General features: G+C 36.0%; 2 protein-coding genes across 3 annotated transcripts in view; one reads left to right on the top strand and one right to left on the bottom strand.

The window, feature by feature from the left end:
- LOC110053671 (protein NEDD1-like) overlaps positions 1-17156 on the top strand; it is a 38985-nt gene extending 21829 nt beyond the window's left edge. Inside the window, exons 10-15 of one of the 2 annotated variants that reach the window (XM_089276057.1) lie at positions 4010-4383; positions 4937-5033; positions 6132-6312; positions 7389-7455; positions 14866-14974; positions 16211-17156. In XM_089276057.1, the coding sequence (XP_089132183.1) occupies positions 4010-4383; positions 4937-5033; positions 6132-6312; positions 7389-7455; positions 14866-14970 (824 nt within the window). In that variant the 3' untranslated portion in view covers positions 14971-14974; positions 16211-17156. Of the gene's footprint in view, positions 1-4009; positions 4384-4936; positions 5034-6131; positions 6313-7388; positions 7456-14865 lie in introns of both variants that reach the window. The other variant, XM_020759930.2, reaches the window with a different exon arrangement.
- A 1659-nt stretch (positions 17157-18815) lies between these two features.
- LOC110053708 (uncharacterized) overlaps positions 18816-25656 on the bottom strand; it is a 28382-nt gene continuing 21541 nt past the window's right edge. Inside the window, exons 8-11 of the mRNA XM_020759974.2 lie at positions 23058-23160; positions 21724-21902; positions 20558-20783; positions 18816-19819 (exon numbers count right to left, since the gene is read on the bottom strand). Of these exons, the coding sequence (XP_020615633.2) occupies positions 19752-19819; positions 20558-20783; positions 21724-21902; positions 23058-23160 (576 nt within the window). The 3' untranslated portion in view covers positions 18816-19751. The remainder of the gene's footprint in view (positions 19820-20557; positions 20784-21723; positions 21903-23057; positions 23161-25656) is intronic.

Here is a 25656-nt window from a genome sequence, read left to right as displayed (position 1 = left end):
TAAAAAAAATATCACTTCATTTATTTGATTATCAACATTATACTGTAACAAAGAAAGGTTGCCAATGATTGTCAAGTCATAGGGTTCCTCTGGTTATCAAAATAAGCGTGCATTGTCTGTTGGTGACACAGCCATCAGATTTAACACTTCCAACTTGATCTGCATGGCACAACTCTGGCCTCAGTGCAAAGTTTGTCAGTTTATGGCTAACCTTTCCTTTTGATACTTAAAGCAGATGTAATTTTGTCTTGAATTCTTATTCCCCACCCACATTTATAATATGTTTCTAGTTTTCTCAACTTTGTTTTTTTAACACCTCCTGGTTTAATTAATACGATCTGTTAACTGTGGTGACCATGTTAAAGAATGTAATCAGCATCTTACTCAAAACATTAATTTCCTTGAATTTTCAGTCTTGATGTCAATAATAATATATTAATTATTAATATTACAAAATGGCCATGTTGGTCTCTAGGAAGAACTTAGTTACCGCTCTTTTATTGATTAAAATATATTGTCAAAATATTTTAAAATTATTGCATACACCTTGTGATTAAGATTAAACCTTAAATTTAACAATCTACATGTATATCCTAAAGATTAGTCTACGTGATAGTTGCTGCATTTTGTTTCAGTTACTCAGTTTGATACTGTAACCAATTCCAGTGTTAACTTACACTTGATGTTGTAACTGTATGTTTTTTATTATAATTATTTTATGTGACTGTGAATGGGCCATATTTGAATTCTCAGTATTGGAATGGAACTAGCTTGCAATGGATGCTCATGCAGGGAATATCATTAAAAAGAGATTAATGTCATTTACATTTAAAAAAGATTCCCTGCATTTGCCTCAGTTACAAGCTAGTTCCACTCCTACACCAAGAATACATCTTCCTCACAGGAAGATAGGAACTCAATTAATTGACCTCGCTCCCAATGTGTGGCTTCATAGCTCAGTTGGTAGAGCATCGCACCGGTATCGCGGAGGTCACGGGTTTGAATCCCGTTGAAGCCCTGATTTTTTTCAGGCTTCTTCTTTCCAATTGCTTAAATTGGAAAAGTAACTGCGATGATAATTCTTCACTGACATGGCATGATTCCCATAAAGATGAAAAAGAAATTGAAACAGTAATTAAGCCCCTATAAGTTTGTGCCCTTGCAACTGTCATTGACTTGTTTTGTAAATCTCTTAAAATTATCAGGTACAGCTGCAATAACTTGCAGTTGCAATTTTACAAGGACTTTTTTGAGATGTTAAAAAAAGAAAATCTGTTGTAAAGACGTTCATGTAGATATTGTATAGGAATAAAATTGTTGTTTTATTTTGTGGTATTACAACTGTATGAACCACAGATACATTTAGCATTTTAATTCTAGTTGTTTGGAAGGTTCAAGTTAAGGGCAGAACTGACAATTATGTTTATGCAGTCAGCGGGAATAAGGCAATTGATCATTTCTGTCTCAATTATTAGTTGGCAATTTTTACATAACTTTTCATTTTGTCATAACTTCAAGGAGGTTGTACTTAAGGAAGTATAACACCTAATCAACTATAACAAGAAAAAAATCTTATGGTTCTTTGGTGGATTTTACTGACTTGGGAACTTAAAGTCAGTTAGGGTAGTTGTTTTGTTCTCTTGATATTACATGCATGCATGCATCTCAGTGGTCACAGGTGCCTGTAGTGTTTTTTTTTTCAGTGGTCACAGGTGACCATTATGTTTTTAGTTTTTGACATTTCAGTATACTTGCCTTGACCACTTTATTTGAATTTGTGCAGTGTAATTACAAGAACATCGAAAACGTTGTTCAACATATTGATTATTTATAATAGTCATATTAAATTTGACCTACAAATAAATGTTATTGTATGAAGTTTATTTGTGGTGTTATTGCCATGTAATGCTTTATGGAATTAAGTTATTTGTGGATACTTCATGGGGGTTAAAAATCATTTGAATTATGAATAGTTGAAATTAAGACAAAGAGTTTAATATGATTGTTTTAAAGAAACCAATCAAATGTAGCTCTATCCATTATTATAAAAACTACCTTAGAAACACTTTATTGAATAGAATTAAAACATTTGGTTGAAATTTACTCAACTTTTATTTTGTGTTGCCATAAATATAAGGGATATCATGTTGGCTTCACTCAGTTGTTGGCATATGTCATGTAGAGTTACAGTGTAGACTCAACAAAAATGTGAAAAAGGTGTGTTCTACACTTGGCATGATAAAATTTTGGCAGTAATTATTAGCAAAGAAGATGAGTAGAGGGAGATCATCCAACATATATTTCAGACAATACTCTGGTATATATTGTTCTATTATTTGTTTTTTAATGTTTGCCTAGTACTGGTCAAATGGAAGTTGTCAGTCTGAAGTCAAAACTTAATTCTTAGTGCTCAGTGCTTTTGAGAATGGAGAACTGATTTTTGAAGCTTTTTTTTTTCAAGTTTTAAGTTACATTATGATATATGAGCTCTGGAGTTTCAAGTTTTGAGACCCTTAAAGAATTTTTAGAGGAAATTATGTATTTCCCAAATACACATAACAGTAACTGTAGCCACAAATGACAGTCTTAAAGCACCACTCAAAGTTGTTCTTGACAGGAGTCATGCCGTAAAATTCATGGAGGTATCCTTACGAGAAGTTGACATAACCTACAGATAGTCTGACTAAACACACAGGAAGTCTAATAATGGGAAATGTTGACTAGCTGTGACGATTCAACAAGAGTGGAAACAGCCCTTTCTTTCAAGAAGTTGACTTGACTGTGAAAAAATGGGGTAGGAAACGTCATCAAGTTGTCACAGATGACACAAGTGGGCACAGCTTGTTCCTTCTGGAAATTTTATATGAAGCACATGTCCAGACTAAAACTATGCATGCAAACAAAGCATGCATAGTTTCAAAGCATTATACACCACTCTACAAGCATGTGCAGACAAGCTATGCATTTCAGATAATGTGTGAGCAGTAAGCAAAAACACTCTTGGAAACAAATAAAACTATGGATGCCAAGAATGCATGCCTCATTCTATTAGGGTGTGCTGAAAAGTGATATATTTTAAGCAAAACATTCATGGGAACAAAACTACTCACACATACAAAACAGAAAAAGGACATACTGGTAATATGAAATGTATACCTCATTCTATAAGCATGTGCAGCCAATTGATATGTTTTAATCCAGAAACTCTCATGGAAACAAGTAAAACTATGTGCACATTCAAAACTCAAAGGTGTGTGTAAACTAAGCTCCAGAAGAACCTGCTTAAAAAACCCTACGAAACAAACAGAACCCATGCTATGCATACCGTGATCAATAATATTATTGTGTGTGGACAATTGATACATTTTTAGGGAAATGTGCATTCTCTCTGTAGCTCCAGACAAGAAAACTCAAGAACTCATTCTCAAAGCCTCTGCAGCAAATATATTATGTATACCTGTGCATTCCTCATTCTTAAAAGCTGCTGGGGCAAACAGTTTCAAATACCCCCTAATTTTATTGTTCTTAGAGCAAAGGTTGTGTGTTAAAAAAAGTCATTTCTTCAGAGAAATAGACCTAACACATGCTATTTCACCTCAACAACGTGTATGGTCAATTTACTCTTAAGGATAAAATGTCCCATTTGGTGTAAAATAATCAAGATTTGAATTGCATTTCAACAGTTATACTTGATGTGAAATTACAATCTGTAAAAACAATAATTGAGATGGAATAGCATCAGGTTGATTGCGTCTACTTCAGTTTTACATTTTTTCAAAGTGATGCACATGTACATGTATTTTTTCTAGTCTCTGAAGCCACTCATTTGTTTATTCATCTGTGAATTGCACAATTACCATGTAAAAATGCAGCCTGTTGTTTTATATAGAATTTGTTTTGTGACAATGCCATAGTTTACTTCAGTTTCTTTGGATGACTTGTTGAACTTGAATATTCTCTATCCAAGAGTATCATTTACAATAAATTAACTTTTTTCCATTATTTTAAGGATTAGGAATATTCTCTCCAGTTGGAAGAAACTTGCCTGCAACAACTAGCAGTCAGTTGCATCATGGTGATGGAGTGACTGGCACAGAAAATAGCAGTGTACAGTTAGGAAGAAATTCACCAAGGACACTAGGAGTAGCCACAACAGCTGCAGCAACACCCACAGCCCCTCAAAATGTCAGATTATCTGCTGCCAGTTCTTCCAAAGACCTGAACAATGCACAAGATCTGGTACCAGACTCTAGTACCAGATCCTTTGCTGACACCTCACCTGGTGTTACTGGGAGAGTACATTTAGAAGGAGATGAAAGACAAACATCAGGAGAGTCACCACCTGGATCTGTCAAGAACAGCACCATAAGGCTGGCACAACAGGTATGTGTGTTCACTGACGTTATTAACTATAGTAGAAACTAACCACAGAATATGTATATATTGTAACTCTGTAAATTTAGCAATGGTAGGAGTCTGTCAACTTACAAAGACTTACAGTACTAGCAGGATTTCTTGAGTGTTGAATAATTCCATTTACCTCAATTAAAATACTTCTCTGTGAATTTGCTTTCTCCCTTTTGGTGCTGTGATCAACAAGACAAATTTGCTTTCAGAGGTTTAAATCTGATTTTACATATTTCCAATTTATTGAACTCTTTGCAAAAGTTTAGAAATGTTACATGTACCATCCAAGTCATTTCATCAGGCAATTCTAGTCTCTCTTCCTCCTTTTCTTTCTCCAAGCAGAAAGAGAAGAGACTCTCTCTTACAACGTATTACACTTGTCTTATACTGTGACAATGACAAGCACAAATTTGTTTGATGGACATGTACATATATATATGTCCATGGACACTCACATAAGCATTGTATGGGTCACTGTTCTTGATGTTAACAATACGACAACTCTTAACCAGTAGGACATTCTATTTAGTCTCCATCCCAGCCCCGAAAGCCAGCAGGTGGTAACACAGGAACACCTGATGAGCCTGTGAGTCAGACTAAGGCAGCTGTCACTACAGGAGAAACAGGTTAACGACTAAATTTACACAGTATAGCATGATCATATACAATAAGTGCCCCCTATGTAAAACCAGCACTTTGTAGCCTCCTCTTCAAACAGAAAAGCTATGAACCAGTTTAGGTTTGCCAAATTTTAATGGCAGAATTAACTGCCACTACAGTTAATTCTGCTAAATTTGGCAGAATTTCAACCTATCCATATTCCACTTTTTTCTCTTAAGATTCTAACCTTCCATCAAAATTCAAATTCAAATTTCACATGCTTCCCGCTCTAATTAGCCCCCTGTTTTATTCCCTGGTCTACTCACTAGTTAAAAAGCATTGTTGATGTATTTATCTAGTGGGCACAAATTTATATGTTACAATATTTTTGAACTAAGGGGACATATTGTTAACTAGTACTTGTACTAAAAGTGAACTCAATCCTAAACTACAGGTAGTATTCCACTTTAAATTAAAAACCTCCCTCTCTCTGTTATACCCTTTTCCTCTTTAAGCTCCCCTTCCATATTGCTCAAAATGAAAATTAATATTTTCCTTCAGGATGCTTAAGAATTTATGATTAGTAAATAAATAGTTTTCAGAATTTTCAGTTTACATGTAGTTACCTACATGGTAGCAAGAGTAAGGAGTGGGTAAATTTAAGACCAGATTTTAATCAGTGAATTCTGGTAAGGCTGACGACAAAACAGAGTATTACCATTAAAAAATGGAAAGGAAGGATTCGACTTAGAACTTGAACTGGACACGGAAATTGGAGTCAATAAAAGCTTCTAGTATGTAGTGAATTTGCTGTCAAACTCTCCTTCAAGGCTGAGTTTGTCACATTGCAAAGATTTATTCAATGGTAGTTTAAATTTTAAACATTTCCCAGTAATCCACTATCTTGTTTTCTTTTGATCTGTCAAAGAACCCTGTATGATTCCAGTTTTCTGCTTCTACAATGGCATCTCCAGTTTGCCTAGAAATACCTTGAAAGTTTTAGGCTTGCCTTAAGAGCTCTCCACAGCTTGCAGAAGCCAAGAACTGTACATGTAGGCAAATACAAGATAGTGAGAGATTAAAAAATTTAAGATTGTTTTCTAATTTTTCATTACTTTCACTAGATCAAAGTTCTATATTTGATAGTGCAAAACACAGTGTAGATCCTTTACCTAGTGTTGCTGTTGGGGTGGCAACAACTCCTGTGGCTGATGAGGCTGCAAGCACTGCCAGTAATGCGGGATTATTACCATTTCAAGTACAGTTCATTAAGAATTTGATTGATGAATCACTGGATGAGTTCAGGTATGACTGGGGACAAAACTGTGTGATATTAATACAGTGAGAAATACTTCCAATGTAGATTAAAAACTCATTTACAGGATATCCCTTTTCAGCCTGTCACGAAGACGATAATAGAAGGGAAATGGCAATGAGTAGCAATTTTACTCAACATTTGAAAATTCTCAAATATGAACCAAGTCTGCAAAAACATGCAAGAGTTATTGCTTACAAGCTTAGTTAATACAAAATACTGTAATGCTGTAGACATTTTCTTGAAATAAAGGGACTGAACTCACTTGTGTATTTGTCTGCAAGGATACAGTCACCGATCATGTTTGTGTACTAGGTTATTGATGGGTTACCTATTCCCTTCTTTTCAAAATAAGTCTTTGGACAAATGTTTCATGGTAATGAAAATGAGTTTACTTTGTTTGAAATGCATGTGAAGGCCAAACTCATTTTCATTGATCATGAATGGCTTCATGCGAAGACTTCGAGGCATCTCTTAAACACAAATCTATGACGACCTGCAGCATACACTTACAGCTGATTAACTGGTCACAAGTTATGTAGTGTATAGTTATCAGGGCTGTCCCTTAGGATCGAATTCCAAGCAGTTTTCCCAGTTACTATGGTTTAGAGTCCTCACCACCATTATAGAAAACTAAACATTGGAGACTGAAAACATTCTATGTCCCTGGCTAGCTAGCTCAGAAATATGGCAGCATCAACAAATGCGGGAAATTACACTTTCTAAATAAACATTTGAAGAGTATAGAGTCATACTATTCTGTCCTTTATTGTTTTTTAACTCTTGGGGTAATTTACCTGTTTACCACTAGGAGAAATAGTTGCCCTGAAACCTCAGGCTCCTTCTGTCTGTAACAAAACATTGTTACATGCATGTTCATGATCTTCATCAAGTGTAAGTGAAAGCTATTGTATTATGGCAAATTCATCAGGGTTAAATAAATGTGTTGTAGATTGCCACAAAACTCCATCCCTAGTTCTTTTGTTTCTCTGCCTACATAAAAAAAAAAAAAAATAGTGTCTGGTCTGATAGTATTGTACTTAATGAAACAACCTTTTTCTTTCAGGATGGCTTTACACAGAGATATTGTGAATGTGCAGGTTGAAATGCTTAGACAGTTTCAAATTCAACAAGTGAGTGGTAATATGCACTGTATTATTAATTATTGTATTATGGGTCACACCTACATCAGTGACTAAATTCCAACATCTGTCCACCTGAGAAAATGAGGGAACAGAGAGGTTAACATAGGACATCGGTTGTGATATGTCAATTCCAGGTTAATGTATTTTTAGAAGTCTTGAAAATAGTAGGAATACTCTTCCTTTTGCGTCCTTATGGTGCCTTCCTATGGTGATCAGGGAATTTTGAAATGGCGGTACACAAGGAAATAACTATATTGTTAGTAAACACCTTCAACCAGGACCACCTGAGAGTTTTTAACACAGCACCATTTCAGACAAGAAATCTGAGTTTGTTATTGATCTCTCCAGTCATGTTCAAGCAATGTGACCATTTTTATCCACTGGAATAGACAATTTAGGTTGGCTGCTGATTTAGAAACATCCAAATTTGGATTTCAAAGTTTGGTCCAATGAACTCAGCAACAAATTATATCTGAAACTTTGAACCTGGTGACAGAAATTATTTTCAATCAACCCGCCAGCTCCGCATTGGAGACAAGACAGTTCTGTACTGTTTAGTGACTACAATGATTGTACACACAGTGTGGATGACTCAATTGTAAAGCAAGCAATGGCAAAAATACATTTTTTAATTAACTCAGTGACAGATATTATTACAACACAATCACACTGCAATCGGGCTTTGTAGAATGCTGTCTGCACCTCAGTTAATCATTGTTAAACAGAGGAGGAAATAGCAATTGAGAAACAATTTTAGTCAGCTTTTATTTTCAGGAGAAATAAACTTTTCAGGTTCTTCTGTGAGGTTTTCAATAAAATGTTGTTGAAGGACTTTTGACTGTTCTTTTTTCAAACGTTGGCTCTTGCATTGGCTTTTTTGTTGTATCTTTTCTTGAATATTAATGTTTATCAACTTGCAGTTGATAAAGGTGCACATAAGTTGTTATAACAAATTTGGAAGACTGTTCAGAGCAATTTTAGGTGTAGAATTATGGTTAGCATGTGTTCATAGTCAGTGTGGTGGATGTAAGAGGCCTGGCTTGAAGGAGTCTGCTTTTCATGGTCTCTATTGACTCACATTTCTGGATGGTATTCGTGATGGCTAAATTGATCACAACACTTTCTGTTAGCTTTTTCCATATACCCACAATCAACTGGTGCCTGTTTTATGAAGCTCGATTTGGCATAGAAATTTTCATAGAGCTCTACAACTCTACTCTTTTGTCATCAGTTTCCCCCACGTGTTGGAAAGATACATTACCTCCTACTTCATAGCTTTTACCGTAGTTGTGTATTGTTACTATGGTTACCTGCCTATTTTGTAACATTTGATTTTAATTTGTAGCATATTCCTTGCATATATCTCACATATATTAAAGTGTTGTTACAGTTTACAGTGTTTTAATTGTATTCAATTTAAAATTCTGTATTTGTTTGATTTACCCTCTACCATCTACGCTCTACACTTCATGGTTCTATGTACGGGTGTAAAGGCTTAGAGTTATTGTAGCAAATATTAAAGCGAATGGGGATTCTTTAGTGTTATTATGGTTTACAGTATTTTAATAATCTTTTTAATGTACAATTCTGTACTGCGTTTACCCTCTATGCTCTATGCTTTTTGTTCTACCGTCTACCTTCTACTCTCTTTGTTCTACCAGCTACTCTCTTCAGTCTATGCTCTACACTCTACGATCTACCATCTGCCCTCTAAGTCCATCTACGCTGTACGTTCTACCAGCTACTCTCTTCAACTACGCTCTATTCTCTACAATCTACTCTCTACCCTCTAAGCCCATCTATGCTCTACTCTCTACAGTACGTTCTACCAGCTGCTCACTCTATGCTCTATGATCTACCATCTACCCTCTAAGCCCATCTACGCTTTACTCTCTGTGTTCTACCAACTACTCACTCTACGCTCTACGCTCTACCATCTACCCTCTAAACCCATCTATGCTCTACTCTCTACATTCTACCAGCTACTCTCTTCGATCTACGCTCTACGATCTACCCTCTATGCCCATCTGCTCCGAGGGTTTTAGAAATTTTTCAATTTTTTTAAAATTTTGTTAATTTTTTAAGACTTCTTGTAGTTGTAAGCTTTTTTGTTGATTTCTGAGGCGTTTCTTCTGTCTGAGACTTCTTCAGGGAATGATTACAACTAACACTGAACAGCATATATAGCACATTAGCGTGCCTAAGTTTAACTTCCCATGGAGGTGAATAACTGCTGAAACATGCTGTAAACGGATGTTACAAGAAATGCCTTAATACATATGTTATTGCGTGTTGTTATATTTTGGGGGCCATACGATTACCGCTAATTGTATAGCCCCCCCAAAACATACTATTTACATGTACAAAGATGTGCTAAAGTAGTAGTAGATTTATAACTGACAACACAGTCTAAGTCTGGTAATTGTCTCTGGATAACCAGCGTGATGTTAGTGGTTCTGAGTTGAACCATTTATTCAAACTTGAACTGAACAGCAATCTCTACGACGAATTACGACCCTAAAAACTAGTAAACAACATCTCCATGTGGTCGCAAAACATCCACTAAGTGTTCAAAGTCACATGGCCTAAGTATTTGCACTTTTTGAGTACACTATAACAAAATGCCCTTCACATCAGCTAGCGTGACTACGGTTAGATGTAGATTTAAAGACTACAATTTTACCACTGTGCGATTTACGTTTTAGCGAAAGCCATTTAGTACTGTTACTGCATTTAATCTCCCTGAATAAAGGAAGTAAAAACCCAACTGGGTAACCGCGAATCCGGAGGTGCTTCCAGAATTTCTCGCTTTTCACTGAAGGCTTTAAACGTGGTGCTATTTCTAGTATAGCACATAAGCTTGCCTCTAATAAAGGCCCTCTTGTTGTTCGAGGGATGTCTTTTTTTAATGTTTTAATTTTTTAATCTTTTTTTAATTTTTTTGTTTAAGTTTATGGCATCCATAAACTGATGTTAATGAGACCTGAGAGACAATATCTCAAAGACAGGCACACACATTCTGCATTGTAACACTTTATTTCAGAGACATGTAACACTATGAACCTCGTGTCACGCTCATAAGTAAATCCCAGTAACATAGGTAACGTGCCACCAATTCCTGATCTCAAAGTCCATCAGGGATTCCCAGTTGAAAACAATCACCCCCTTTGGATATCACAACAAACCTTTCATTTCCTAAGTAAAGCCACTGTTATCTACATCTGTAAAAGACAGTGTATCAATGGTTCCAGTCATGTCTCTCACGTGTCCACCTCATGTCCCTGACCTCTAGTCAAGCACACGCTCCTCGTTGTATTCAGTCTTCTCGTTTGTGCCGATCCTTCGCTACTGATTTTTCTTTTTCTTATTTTTTTCGTTGTGGGATATGGGCCTCACCCCTGGAGGCAGGTCTGGAACTTTTATTCCAGGGTGGCTACCCCCGGTACCACCCGATCTGTACTCCCCCAGGAGGGCCCCCTTCCTGGGCCCCTACTCCCCAGTCGTCCTTCCCTGCCACCCAAATTTTACCCACAGCCAGTGTGTTATTTCCTAAATGTAGTATCGTTAGTGGAAGCTCAGACCAGGCCTCGAAAGAGGATCATTAATAAACTTTATTATGTTGTGGGGGCCATATGGTTAGCGCTAATCTTGTGGCCCCCAAAATATAACAGCACACAATAACATGTGCATTAAGGCGTTTCTTGTAACGTCCGTTTACGGCATGTTTCAGCAGTTATTCACTTCCATGGGAAGTTAAACTTAGGCATGCTTAAATCATTTCCTGAAGAAGTCTCAGATAGAGACAAGACATGTTGGAAATAAACAAAAAAGCTTACAACTACAAGCAGTCTTCTTTGTGCTGCTCACTAGTCTTCATCAAAAAAATTGAAAAAAAAATTAAAAAATTCCAATAACATTCCAAGCAGATGGGCTTAGAGGGTAGATAGTAGAGTGTAGAGCATAGATTGAAGAGAGTAGCTGGTAGAACGTAGAGAGTAGACTGTAGATGGGCTTAAAGGGTAGATGGTAGATCGTAGAGCGTAGATGGTAGAGTGAAGAGAGAAGCTGGTAGAACGTAGAGAGTAGAGCGTAGATGGGCTTAGAGGGTAGATGGTAGTTCGTAGAGCGTAGATCGTAGAGTAAAGAGAGAAGCTGGTAGAACGTAGAGAGTAGACTGTAGATGGGCTTAAAGGGTAGATGGTAGTTCGTAGAGCGTAGATCGTAGAGTAAAGAGAGAAGCTGGTAGAACGTAGAGAGTAGAGCGTAGATGGGCTTAGAGGGTAGATGGTAGATGGTAAGATTGTAGAGTGTAGATCAAAGAGAGTAGCTGGTGGAACGTAAGGAGTAGACCGTAGATGGGCTTAGAGGATAGATGGTAGATCGTAGAGTGCAGAGCATAGATCAAAGAGAGCAGCTGGTAGAAAGTAGAGTGTAGATGGGCTTAGAGGGTAGATGGTAGCTCGTAGAGTGGAAATTGAAGAGAGTAGCTGGTAGAATGTAGAGAGTAGAATGTAGATGGTAGAACATAGCGTAGAGCATAGAGCGTAGAGGGCAAACTCAATACAGGATTGTACATTAAAAAGATTATTAAAATACTGTAAACCGTAATAACACTTAAATATATCAATACCAATAAATTACAATTACAAAAATTACAGCATCGCAGATGATCGAGAAACTCACACTTGCAACCCAATATTTTATCACTCTACTGGTTTTTTAAGCCTCTAAACTAGTGTAGCGAGTTGTCAAAAATTCTTGAACTGATAGATGGTGGAACATGCAGTGTAAGAGCTTTAAGAGCGTAGTGTGTTCACCGTAGATGGAAGAACATAGAGCATAGTCAGGGTAAACTCGATACAGAATTGTAAATTGAAAACAATTATTAAAACACGGCAATCGATAATAACACTCAACATTCCCTAAGCAATATAATATTTGCTACAATAACTATACGCCACTACACCTCTACGGTGTATGCATATGCGAGAGAAACAGAACTTAAAGATTCAAAATACTACTGTAGAGTTAGAGCTCTACGAAAATTTTTACAACTAATCGAGCTTCATAAAACTGGCTGGGTATACCCACAATCAGTTGATCAAATTTGCAGACTTTTGCTGCTTTTAAAAACTGAAACTTTGGCTTTAGAGATATTTTCTGAGTTTTTTCCAATACCCCTCAAAAACTTGATGCTTGATTGGCCTGCCACAACATTATTTTTGTGATTAGTTGAAATAAAACATGTGAGTATTTTGGAAACCATTGAAGCATTTTATGTAGCATGTAACGCGTACAAAGAAGTGCATCTGAGTAATTTTATTGAAAATACAAAAAAAAAATTGATGAACCTGCTCAAACATTTCGTGATTTATGGTCACTTATGATGTTTTGAAAGTTCTCACATTGCACTCGCCTACAGCTCTTGCAATTTTGAGAACTTTTAAAACATCACTTGTACCCATCATAAATCACCAAATGTACTCGCATTCATATGATTTCCTATTTGTATTGTATTGTAAGTAGTGTAATTAGCTGCATTGTATTGTAAGTAGTGTAAGTAGCTGTATTGTATCGTAAGTAGTGTAAGTAGCTGTATTGTATTGTAAGTAGTGTAAGTAGCTGTATTGTGTTGTAAGTAGTGTAAGTAGCTGTATTATATATATTTGTAAGTAGTGTAAGTAGCTGTATTGTATCGTAAGTAGTGTAAGTAGCTGTATTGTGTTGTAAGTAGTGTAAGTAGCTGTATTATATATATTTGTAAGTAGTGTAAGTAGCTGTATTGTATCGTAAGTAGTGTAAGTAGCTGTATTGTATTGTAAGTAGTGTAAGTAGCTGTATTATATATATTTGTAAGTAGTGTAAGTAGCTGTATTGTATCGTAAGTAGTGTAAGTAGCTGTATTGTGTTGTAAGTAGTGTAAGTAGCTGTATTATATATATTTGTAAGTAGTGTAAGTAGCTGTATTGTATCGTAAGTAGTGTAAGTAGCTGTATTGTATTGTAAGTAGTGTAAGTAGCTGTATTATATATATTTGTAAGTAGTGTAAGTAGCTGTATTGTATCGTAAGTAGTGTAAGTAGCTGTATTGTATCGTAAGTAGTGTAAGTAGCTGTATTGTATTGTAAGTAGTGTAAGTAGCTGTATTATATATATTTGTAAGTAGTGTAAGTAGCTGTATTGTATCGTAAGTAGTGTAAGTAGCTGTACTGTATTGTAGGTAGTGCAAGTAGCTGTACTGTATTGTAAGTAGTGTAAGTTGCTGTACTGTAAGTAGTGTAAGTAGCTGTACTGTATTGTAAGTAGTGTAAGTTGCTGTACTGTAAGTAGTGTAAGTAGCTGTACTGTATTGTAAGTAGTGTAAGTTGCTGTACTGTAAGTAGTGTAAGTAGCTGTACTGTATTGTAAGTAGTGTAAGTTGCTGTATTGTAAGTAGTGTAAGTAGCTGTATTGTATTGTAAGTAGTGTAAGTTGCTGTATTGTAAGTAGTGTAAGTAGCTCTACTGTATTGTAAGTAGTGTAAGTTGCTGTATTGTAAGTAGTGTAAGTAGCTGTATTGTATTGTAAGTAGTGTAAGTGCTGTATTGTAAGTAGTGTAAGTACCTCTACTGTATTGTAAGTAGTGTAAGTTGCTGTATTGTAAGTAGTGTAAGTAGCTGTATTGTATTGTAAGTAGTGTAAGTTGCTGTATTGTAAGTAGTGTAAGTAGCTCTACTGTATTGTAAGTAGTGTAAGTTGCTGTATTGTAAGTAGTGTAAGTAGCTGTATTGTATTGTAAGTAGTGTAAGTTGCTGTATTGTAAGTAGTGTAAGTAGCTCTACTGTATTGTAAGTAGTGTAAGTTGCTGTATTGTAAGTAGTGTAAGTAGCTGTATTGTATTGCAAGTCAGGTAAGAAGCTGTATTGTATTGTAAATAGGAATAAGTGTAAGTAGCTGTGTTGTTAGATGTGTAAGTATTGTAACACGTGTAAGTTGCTGTGTTGTATTGCAAGTCATGTAAGAAGCTTTATTGTATTGTATTGTAAGTAGTGTAAGTACCTGTATTGTATTGTAAGTAGTGTAAGTTACACTGTACTGCATTGTTAGCAGTGTAACTGACCGTATTGTAAATTGTAGAAAGTGTGAGCTGAAAAGTCATACTGAGGGACATCTGGAGTTGCACCCAGAATACTGTACAAGGAACACTGCTACCTATGGCAATGAATAATGCTACCTATTTAGGAAGGGGCAGCCGTTGTCAGGACTGTGGTGCTCTTTCTGGCTTTCACCTGTGCAAGGCTTCTTTATTCAGACTGTAAAATGTATTAACAGCTTTTAAGTGTGTTTATCATAAGCAAGACTTTTGCTAACTTTATGTTCTAGACATGTTCATTGATTTACAAATATTATTGTTTTACAGAATGAGTTAAAAGGGATGCTTGAAAAATATTCTGTTAATGAAGCACTGGTCACAGAGATAGAGAGACTAAGAGAAGAGAACAACAGGCTTAAATCCAATTATTGAAATGGTAGGTGGACATATTGTGCCACACCAACTACTAGATGTTTCTGCAACAACACAGTGGCTTGAAATAAACATTTACCAATGACCCCATTTTTAAATTATGTTTATTTCTGTTCGGAAGTTAGTAGTGTTATTATTGGGCCTTGGTTAAATGATACCAGATAGTTTGTTTACTTAGTTTGATAGCTAAGGTTGGTATGAAGCATATATGTTACAAAGAGGTAATCTTGATAGTAAATATAACTCCTTTTGAAAGCAAATTTGGAACTCTGGTATTGCCAGAAACTAAAATGCAGTAATATTAATGGCAGCCTTTTAAAAGGAAGAATAAATGCATGGAGGTCTACTTTTAACCTTTGTATTTCCTAGAGGGCAATAACTTCTAGCAAGCTTTAAATTATAAAATCAGCCTCTGTATCACACAAAAGAGGTGATTAGTACAACTAGGTAATAAAATAATGTAGTTTACTGTAAATCCTAGAATTAGCGCCCCCCCTCAAATAAGTGCCCCCTTTGAATAAGCGCCCCTCCTATCGGCCAAAATTTAAATAAGCACCCTCCCTCGCATAAGCAACCCCCTCCCCTCTCCCCAATTTTGTGGATGAGTAATAAGACAACAAAGGATGTATAGTTTTCGTCATGTAGTATTAGATTTGTGCATTGTTTCAGTTTGTAAACAGGTTAAATTTGGAAAAAAAATTACAAGCACTAACGGTACCGCAATTTAAAGTTTAGGATCAGCTTTTTATGTCGATGAACAGCTTATGTTGTTGCAGATGATGTATTAAAAAAAATGATCATGTCAGGCCATGATTTGGGAAAAATTAAATAAGCATCCCCCCTCCCCTCGATTAAGTGCCCCCCTTGAATAAGTGCCCCCTGCCTTCTCCTAAATTTGAAGTAAGTGCCCCGGGCACTAATTCAAGGATTTACGCTACTCAGAGAATGGGAACAAATTGTCTACTCTGTAAGGACAATCATGTGATTCTTTTATATCTCCCTACATCACAGTTAAATTTCAGCAGAATTGACACTTGGGAATAACCATAATGGGTAGCCACTGGGTCATGGATCACAACTAGTTAGATTTGTTCCCCTCCTCGTTTTAATACTGTGTGGCTCTCAATTTTTGCGGTTCTAAGTTTTGTTTTTTTTTCCACGATCTGCAAAATTATACAATACAAATATCACAAGTATGTTCTTGTCGCTACCATCTATCTAAAACATCTCTTTCATTCAGAAACAAAATGATGAAATGAGAAATAAAAAAAAGGTTTACAGGAAAGGATCAACTGAAGGTACTCCACTAAGAAGAGTATTCTACAATTCTGCACAAGAGCATGATGCAATTGTGATAGAGTGACACTGATTACTGGATTACTGTGTTTTACAGATCTACATGTTATTTCATTTGCCAATTGTACATGTATGCTGTTTAATTAAAAAATGTAAAAATGTTGTTAGAAATTTCAATTAATCACAACTTCCTGAAAATCACAAAATAATACCCAAGAAAAACCAGTCATTTCACAATCGCAAAAATTAGTTCCCGCAAAATTGCTGATTTGCAAAAATAAACTCCTGCAAAAATTTAGTGCTTCACGTTAACAGCAGCCCTAAGAAGTACCAATGAGATAGGTGTAGTGAGAAGTACTTTTTCTGGTTTGCATCCATCTGTGGTGCAGTCATTTTCATATATTTCCGGTGAAATATTTAACTTGTCTTTCTAAATTAAAAAAACATTATTCAGTAGAGACAAATTAGTGATCCAGTTGGGTGCAAGGGAAATGCTTGCATTTTTAGTTGTCAGAATTTTGTATATGATCAGTTTCTATACAAAACTAGATTATTTTCATCAGCCATATATATGTTTCAAAAATGTTTCAAATATTACCTATGTTATTTTACTCCCTGTAAAGTAATTTAATTTAAAACCAAACATGTACGAGGGCATCAATATTGTGGTTCTAAACAAACATTCAAGAGTTTCCAAGTTTTCAATAAGGAAGAAGTGATTTAAAAACATCAAATGCTATTTTAACTATTTAAAAATGGGCTGTGAAGTATTTTCATAGGTCACAATGCTATTTTGTAAATAAAAGGTAATGTTGTAGTTTATCTGGTTGTATTTTTACACTGTAGCAAAACAGGAAGTCAGCAATAAAGTGTTTCATGAAAAAACTTCACTTTATGTGTTAAGGTTATTAATGGAAAATTCAACCCAAGCCCTTAAAAATAACTGACTCATCAGTTAAAAAAGGAATAACTTAGCCATTAACCTTGAAAACTGGTATTTATGGGGATGAAATTGTTAGTAATGCAAGTCACAAGGCAAGTGTCACATTGTGAATCACTCTACACCCCCCCCCCCCCCCCCGCCCGCCCCGCCAAGAAGAAAAGTTAAAGGAGACAATGTTTTAGAGCTAAACAAAGTAGTGCAATTTCCTGGAAAGTAAATGTTTAGGACATTTTGGTTCAATGTTATTGCTTCTGCATTGTGCGCCAGTAATCAAATTTGAAGTCAAAACACTACATGTCTTCACAATAATGCCTCTTTAATAACTCAGTGTAACAAGTGTAGTATTTTCCCACAAAACTACATCTGGACTATTCTGCGCAAGACCTTTTCAAAACTGTGGGTATACCTCATGAGCTAAGATGTCCTCTTTTCAGGAAATCTCAGCAAATGCTCTTTCCTTCACCACTGGAAATTTATTGTACACCAGAATTATGGTTGCAAGGAAAGTGTCCCTTGTTAAACTTATCTCAAGTCCTATCCTCCAAACAAAGCTACACACAGCAATGACTGAGGTATCACTCTTCAGGCAATCAATTCACTCCCAGTAAGAATAGTAGCTGAGACCTCAAAACTCTCCCTTTCATTTCAAAAGAAAAAAACTCTTGCACATGTTATCATCATATTGGAATTTGAATTTGCTCTCTTCAACTTATCATCACCGAAGTTGAACTGATTCAAATTTTCATGGAAGTCCAAAACAAGCTCTCAAATGATAGTCAAGGAGACTTTAATTCTCATTTGTCAACTTGCACTCTTGCTTGACAAAACTTTTGTGCTCCACATAATATATGTATTTAGCCAAGCCTAAAAGATATTCAATGCTGAAGAAAATTCAAGGGGTTCTCAAAGATAGATTGGGTGGAAGGACTTTTCAAGGACTCTACCTAAAATTCAAGGACTTTTCAAGACCATGTGCACCCTGAATAAAGTTTTCTTCAAAACAAACAGGGACTACAAAGACCTCAAGATAAAAATATCTCATAATACACTCACTCACTAAAAAGAAATCCTTGTTTGTCTTATAATGCTATTATCTATTCAGTTTCATTGTGTTAATACAATGTTATTTTTTCTGCTGGAAAATTAAAGAGAAGCATTGAATTTGAGTGTTTATGATGACTATAAACAACAACAACGAAAAAATGCTGAGGCAAGTGCTTCTGTTTGCCTGTCAGTCTAGCTACGGTCCTGTAAGCAGATGTGACTTGTACCTTTTTCAGTACTCAAGCATCACTGCTTTATTGCTTCAAATTCTGGAAAAGAATCCCAGGTTGTCAAAAAAGAATCTCTCCACAATGCAAGTTAAAGCTTTGTTTCTGGAAAAAAATCTATTTTGTGTTTTCCCTTTGCATGTGAGATCACAAAGAGATAATTTTCTTAGCTAATTCTGTACAAATTTAAAAATTAGGGTTGATTCAAGATGGACTGTTTCCAGTTAATAGCTTTTGAAAACCTGTAACTGGTTCAATGTGGTAACATTTCCACAGCATGCCGCAAGATGACAATTAAAGACAACAGCTCACTAAACCATGACAATAGTACACTCTACACTAAAAAGAGCTTTATTTCCATGCAGAGTACTTTAAATGTACCTAGAATCCTATGTTTTCTACTTTCTCAGGGTATACCCTGTTTGCTTAAAGGATGGATTAAACATGTGGTTTGCTTTGACTCGTTAACTGGACAGTAATTTTCCTGGTGAAACCCTGGGGTGAAACCTACACGTCATCCATACTTTGAAACACTTAAGGGCCTAGTGTTTTAAAAGACTACCATAAACAATTTATTTTTAACTTACTTGTGTCCCACAGCTTAATAAAGTGCATTAACAAGTCACATTCTAGATGCAAACTATCACTGTCAGAGCTTATCTTGGTTTTTACAGTATGAGGCCACTGTATTGCTACCACCCCTACTTGGATGGGATGCTAGTCTGTGGCAGGTTAACCCTCAGCATATTGTTAGAAAGGTAACTGGTACCCATTTATACTCCTAGAGCAAGAAACTAAAACTTTCTAAGCAATGCAAGTTTTTTGTCTCTTATTGCCCAAATCTACAATACTATGACCTTGACCTGTGCTTGAACCCCGGCTGGCCACTGACTAATCCTGAGTGAATTAGAGGGCTAACTATACAGAGTAGGCTACTGTCTCTCTCGTGGAGATATCCAAGAGGATGATGGCGTTTCCATGGTAGCCCACAAACTGCAACATGCCCGAGAACAGCAAAAGACTATGGGTCTAAAGAGCCAAAATTTGTCTTTGTGGGATAACATTGGATAGGCCAGACTTAAGTTGATTTTATATTTCAACCAAAAAATGTTTATAACATATGACCATTGTTTCTCTGACAGAACTACAAAACACTTTTAATTAACTATTATCATTATGACAAAAATGCACCACTAATTTTTGAATAACAGCATGCACAGCAAATATTAAATTTTGAATCAATGTAGGTACACAGTCAACCATGGTGCGATTCAATCTTCCAATGAGGAGTGCCCTTCACCCTCCCAGAGCATGTTCACTTCGTCCTGCACACGGCGATCTGTTGACAATGAATTATAATTGCGGTTATTAATTGCCTGGTGTGAAAGACCTTGAGTTCACACAATGTAATACTGTCCATGCAGTGTTTGATTCACTGTTAGTTTCATTCTGGACACCCAAATAAGTTTGTGTCCTCTCCAGTCAAAATTACTCTGACTGGTACCACATGTGCATATGGTATGGATTAAATTTTGCTTTATTCTTAACAGGTCAAATGTAAATGTGTGGGTTTTATGGGAACAGTCTGGGAGACGGGTTTCATTAATGTTTTCAGCGGGCAGTAACTGGTTTTCACAGGCAGGCAAAACTATTTGAACTAAAATTCTAAAAGAGAAGAACTTTCCTCTAGATGGTTAAACCGGGCAGTCAGAATCGTCCTCAGAACCGGTCAATTTGCCCAGTAAAACGACAGCCGCAAACCTGTTTAAATTCACAGGCTACCAAGAGCAAGGAAAATACCTCTCCCTATTAGGCTTGGAGCAAGGTATTGAAACAGGACAATATTGAATTAAGTATGGTATGAACAACCTGAAACAAATTTAGTAGCTATAGCTATTAATTAAAATAGTACAGTAAAGCAAAACTTTTGAGAATGTGGTCAAAATATTGGGTGCCATTTAATGGGTGCTACCAGGTCAAGTTTACCTACTACTGAATGTGTGTTTTATGTGAAAGGAATTTTAACTGCAGCCATTCCAGTTCACTTATACTGGCCTTTTGTAACTGCAGAACTTACAAATATCGTCAAATGCCTCCACAATGTCTCCAAGTGCACTCAAACGCTCATCCAAGTCTTGCATTTCTTTCTTGTAAACCTCAAATTTTTGCTCATTTTCTGCTTTTGTTTGTTTCTCCTGGCCATACGATTCCTCATACTTCTTCAGTTTCTCCATAATTTCACCCACAACAACTTTCAAACCACTTTTGGCTTTGGATTTTTTCTCTTCCTTCAAGCTTGTTATCTGAAGTTAATATAAATAACATTAAAAAGTTATTCACAGGAAAGCAGCTGTCCTAGTTAATGCACTTGACAAAACAGAATGACAGAGCATATGACTGCAAATTCGATTACGTTGTGGTAATTTTATGTATACATCCCTGCCAACCAACTTTTTGGTGTCTAATACAGTCTAAATTATAACCATGTAAGTCTGTCTATCAGGGATCTACTGATGGTGTAAATACCAAAATTGAAGATTAAAGTTTACATGACAGATACATGTATTTGTTATTTCACTTGATGGAATCTAGATGAGATTCTGATATGTAAATCACAAAAAAATAAGTGGATACTGTTTTTTCACTGCATTTTAGCCATCTGAAAATGTGAAATTTTTGAATTAAAATTGGAATTACGTTTGATTGCCTAATTCATAGTATATTTCACTTGCTTTGTTTCTTTTGTGTGGTTCAAAAAATAAGTACATGTATAGTTACAACACTGGTCTTTGTCGTCTTTCTTTGAGTTGCAGAAAGAGATGTATCAACTAACTGTATTCCTTTCTTAAATTGAGCATATGTTTTCTTTCAAGGGTTCATATTAGGTTAATAAGTCCAGATTTATAAGCCAGAATGTTGTGTGGTATGTGTAATATTGAAGAATTGAATGTGTCACCTCAAAGTAATTACAGGAGTAACAGAGAATACAATGGGAATCATTTTGGACAGTCATACAGTATGAATCAATGAATCAATGAATGAATGAATGCTTTATTTGGCATGGATATACGCTTAGCTTGAGTGCTAGTTTACAGTTATTCCTCCTAATAACTGATGAGAACCTAACAACTAAACAACGCTAATATCACAATTCATCAGGTAAAAATTGCAAATTAAATACTGATTAAAACTATTCAAAACTACTATCTCTTTGACAAAGCAAGTCAATTTGAAACTTGTTACCTGTTTTTTGAGGAATTTCAGGTTTTCATCACAGTTTTCAATATGCTGTTTGCACTCAACAGCAGCTGCTGCTGTTGCATCTCGAAGTCTTCTGTGAGCCACAATGTCCTGCTCATTGAGATCTTGTTCTTCTTTCCTTTTGCTTTCAATGGAAGCTTCCATCAATTTACTGGAACCATCTAGTAACGGCCAACAACAGTGATCAATAATTGATCAAAAATGCGAATTGTGTGTGCATACATAACCAGGTCTCCTGTGTGTAATAACACTCATACCATAGAATTCTAAAAGTAAAGGTCCACCTGAAGATAACAGCTCCCCGAAAGTAACGTTAATTTTTTACCTTCTTATAGAACCCGGAAGGTAACAGTCCCCCCCTAAAAAAGTGGTCCTTTGAAGATTACCACTGGACTACAATAAAAGAAATGTATTAAATATTTGATATAACATCCCAAGTAGTTACACTGCAATTTTAAAGACAACGTAACAAGTAACTCAAATGAAAAAAAGAAAAAAAAATGGATTTAAGGAGGAGGACTGAAGATTCCTTGTTTAATGAAGGTTTTTTGAACATTTAAAGAAGTCACTAAAAGAGAAATTCTCGGATATCAAACGCAATGTGGATGGAATAGCCTGACTGATGGACTGAGCAACATGAAGAGATTTTTTATTTTATTTTGAATTTCACTGAATCTTTCTATAGCTGTGTTTGTCTGACAGTAGAGCCATCAAATGATCAGTTCAGTGTAATTAGTTATATTCTGAGATAAGGTGACAATTCTAACTTTCACCTAACAGTACCAACACTTGGGGGCTTTTTTTTTCATAAAACAGTCTGCTTTGTCTATGTGTGTCGTTAGTAACAAATAAACAGAACTTTCAATTTCATGGTCAGTGTTCACTTTGTCTGAAACAACTGTGAATTACTGTACTTGCAAGCATTTTTAACCATCTGAAAGTAATGGCTACCCAAAAGCAATGGCCTCTTTTGCTTGCTAAATCTCAAAGTAACGGGGTCATTACGTTTGGAATTCTATCATATTTGGGGTTGCAAGCTGTATCACATTATATCTAGATTCAACTTATGTCATATGGAGAAAATGCTGTTACATCAATTCGAAATGAACTAAACAATTGCACTACTGAGTTTAAATACAAAACATAACAGTCACAGTATCCAGCATTTCTATATTTTAACTGCAAGCACCACATGAGGTGTACTTGTAATATTGTTACACCACTATGGATCACTCATCAAAACTGTGTAAAAGAAAGTGGGACATCCATATTATGACAGGACAATTATTTGATGGCTTCTGTGAACCAGCTAGTACCTCTAAATTCGCCCATAACATGCAGAGCAGCCTGACATCTGTCATGTAGCTCCTGGATTTGTTGGCGCCACTTCTCCAACTCTTGTCTAGCTTTTTCTGCTGTCTGGTTACAAACATGTAAATAGTTTAAATATTTATTTCAGTTAAATTATACAGAAAGTAAGGGTACATGTACATCATGCTGTGTTTATATTTAATTTAAGGCCAAACCTTTCTTGAAGTAAAATTATTTGTGAAATACACTACTTGCAGTGATCACAGATTAAGTTAATACATTTAACTCTGTGAATAACTTCTCAAAAGATCATCAGTAAATATTCTAACTAGAAGCCATTTCAATAATATATCTTCAAAATTATGGTGTGTAAATTACAATCATCACTACACATTTAGTTTTCAAAAGTTTCAGGATTGTTCAGATCATCATTGGCTTAGATGATGAGACTGTTCTAAAACCCTGCAGTAAACACATCATAACATGGGGTGTTATCACTATCTTAAAAAATTCCAGGACTTTCAAAGTCAGGGCAAATGATGCAAAAATTATCTTGAAAAGTTACTGGGAAATCCAACAATTATTGTCGAATTTGCTAGGTTATTTCTATCATATTTTTCTAGAGAGTGGACTGTTCTTGGAAAGCAGATCCCATAACCAGTGACTAATAACTCAAACTGCATTCACGTAATTGCACCCACATAACTCAAACTGCATTCACGTAATTGCACCCACAACTCAAACTGCATTCACGTAATTACACCCATGTAACTCAAACTGCATTCACGTAATTACACCCACATAACTCAAACTGCATTCAGGTAATTGCACCCACAACTCAAACTGCATTCAGGTAATTACACCCACATAACTCAAACTGCATTCAGGTAATTGCACCCATGTAACTCAAACTGCATTCACGTAATTGCACCCACATAACTCAAACTGCATTCAGGTAATTACACCCATGTAACTCAAACTGCATTCACGTGATTACACTCACATAACTTAAACTGCATTCAGGTAATTGCAACCTCATAACTCAAAATGCATTCAGGTAATTACACCCATGTAATTCAAACTGCATTCAGGTAATTACACCCACATAACTCAAACTGCATTCAGGTAATTGCACCCACATAACTCAAAATGCATTCAGGTAATTACACCCATGTAATTCAAACTGCATTCAGGTAATTACACCCACATAACTCAAACTGCATTCAGGTATTTGCACCCAACTCAAACTGCATTCAGGTAATTACACCCATGTAACTCAAACTGCATTCAGGTAATTACACCCACATAACTCAAACTGCATTCAGGTAATTACACCCACATAACTCAAAATGCATTCAGGTAATTACACCCATGTAATTCAAACTGCATTCAGGTAATTACACCCACATAACTCAAACTGCATTCAGGTAATTGCACCCACATAACTCAAACTGCATTCAGGTAATTGCACCCACATAACTCAAAATGCATTCAGGTAATTACACCCATGTAATTCAAACTGCATTCAGGTAATTACACCCACATAACTCAAACTGCATTCAAGTAATTACACCCACAACTCAAACTGCATTCAGGTAATTACACCCATGTAACTCAAACTGCATTCACGTAATTACACCCACATAACTCAAACTGCATTCAGGTATTTGCACCCAACTCAAACTGCATTCAGGTAATTACACCCACATAACTCAAACTGCATTCACGTAATTACACCCACAACTCAAACTGCATTCAGGTAATTGCAACCTTATACCTCAAACTGCATTCAGGTAATTGCAGCCATGTAACTCAAACTGCATTCACATAATTGCACCCACATAACTTAAACTGCATTCATGTAATTCCACCCACGTAACTCAAACTGCATTCACATAATTGCACCCACATAACTCAAACTGCATTCACATAACTCCACCCACATAACTCAAACTGCATTCAGGTAATTGCACCCACATAACTCAAACTGCATTCAAGTAATTGCACCCACAACTCAAACTGCATTCAGGTAATTACACCCACATAACTCAAACTGCATTCACGTAATTGCACCCACATAACTCAAACTGCATTCAGGTAATTGCACCCACATAACTCAAACTGCATTCAGGTTATTACACCCACATAACTCAAACTGCATTCACGTAATTGCACCCACATAACTCAAACTGCATTCAGGTAATTACACCCACATAACTCAAACTGCATTCAGGTAATTACACCCACATAACTCAAACTGCATTCAGGTAATTCACCCACATAACTCAAACTGCGTTCAGGTAATTGCACCCACAACTCAAACTGCATTCAGGTAATTACACCCACATAACTCAAACTGCATTCAGGTAATTGCACCCACATAACTCAAACTGCATTCAGGTAATTACACCCATATAACTCAAACTGCATTCACGTAATTGCACCCACATAACTCAAACTGCATTCAGGTAATTGCACCCACATAACTCAAACTGCATTCAGGTAATTCACCCACATAACTCAAACTGCGTTCAGGTAATTGCACCCACAACTCAAACTGCATTCCGGTAATTACACCCACATAACTCAAACTGCATTCACGTA

Source organism: Orbicella faveolata, unplaced genomic scaffold, assembly GCF_042242905.1.
Source record: "Orbicella faveolata isolate gen_17 unplaced genomic scaffold, um_ofav_v1 contig_4, whole genome shotgun sequence".
Lineage (NCBI taxonomy): Eukaryota > Metazoa > Cnidaria > Anthozoa > Scleractinia > Merulinidae > Orbicella > Orbicella faveolata.
This window is presented reverse-complemented; position numbering and strand designations above follow the sequence as displayed.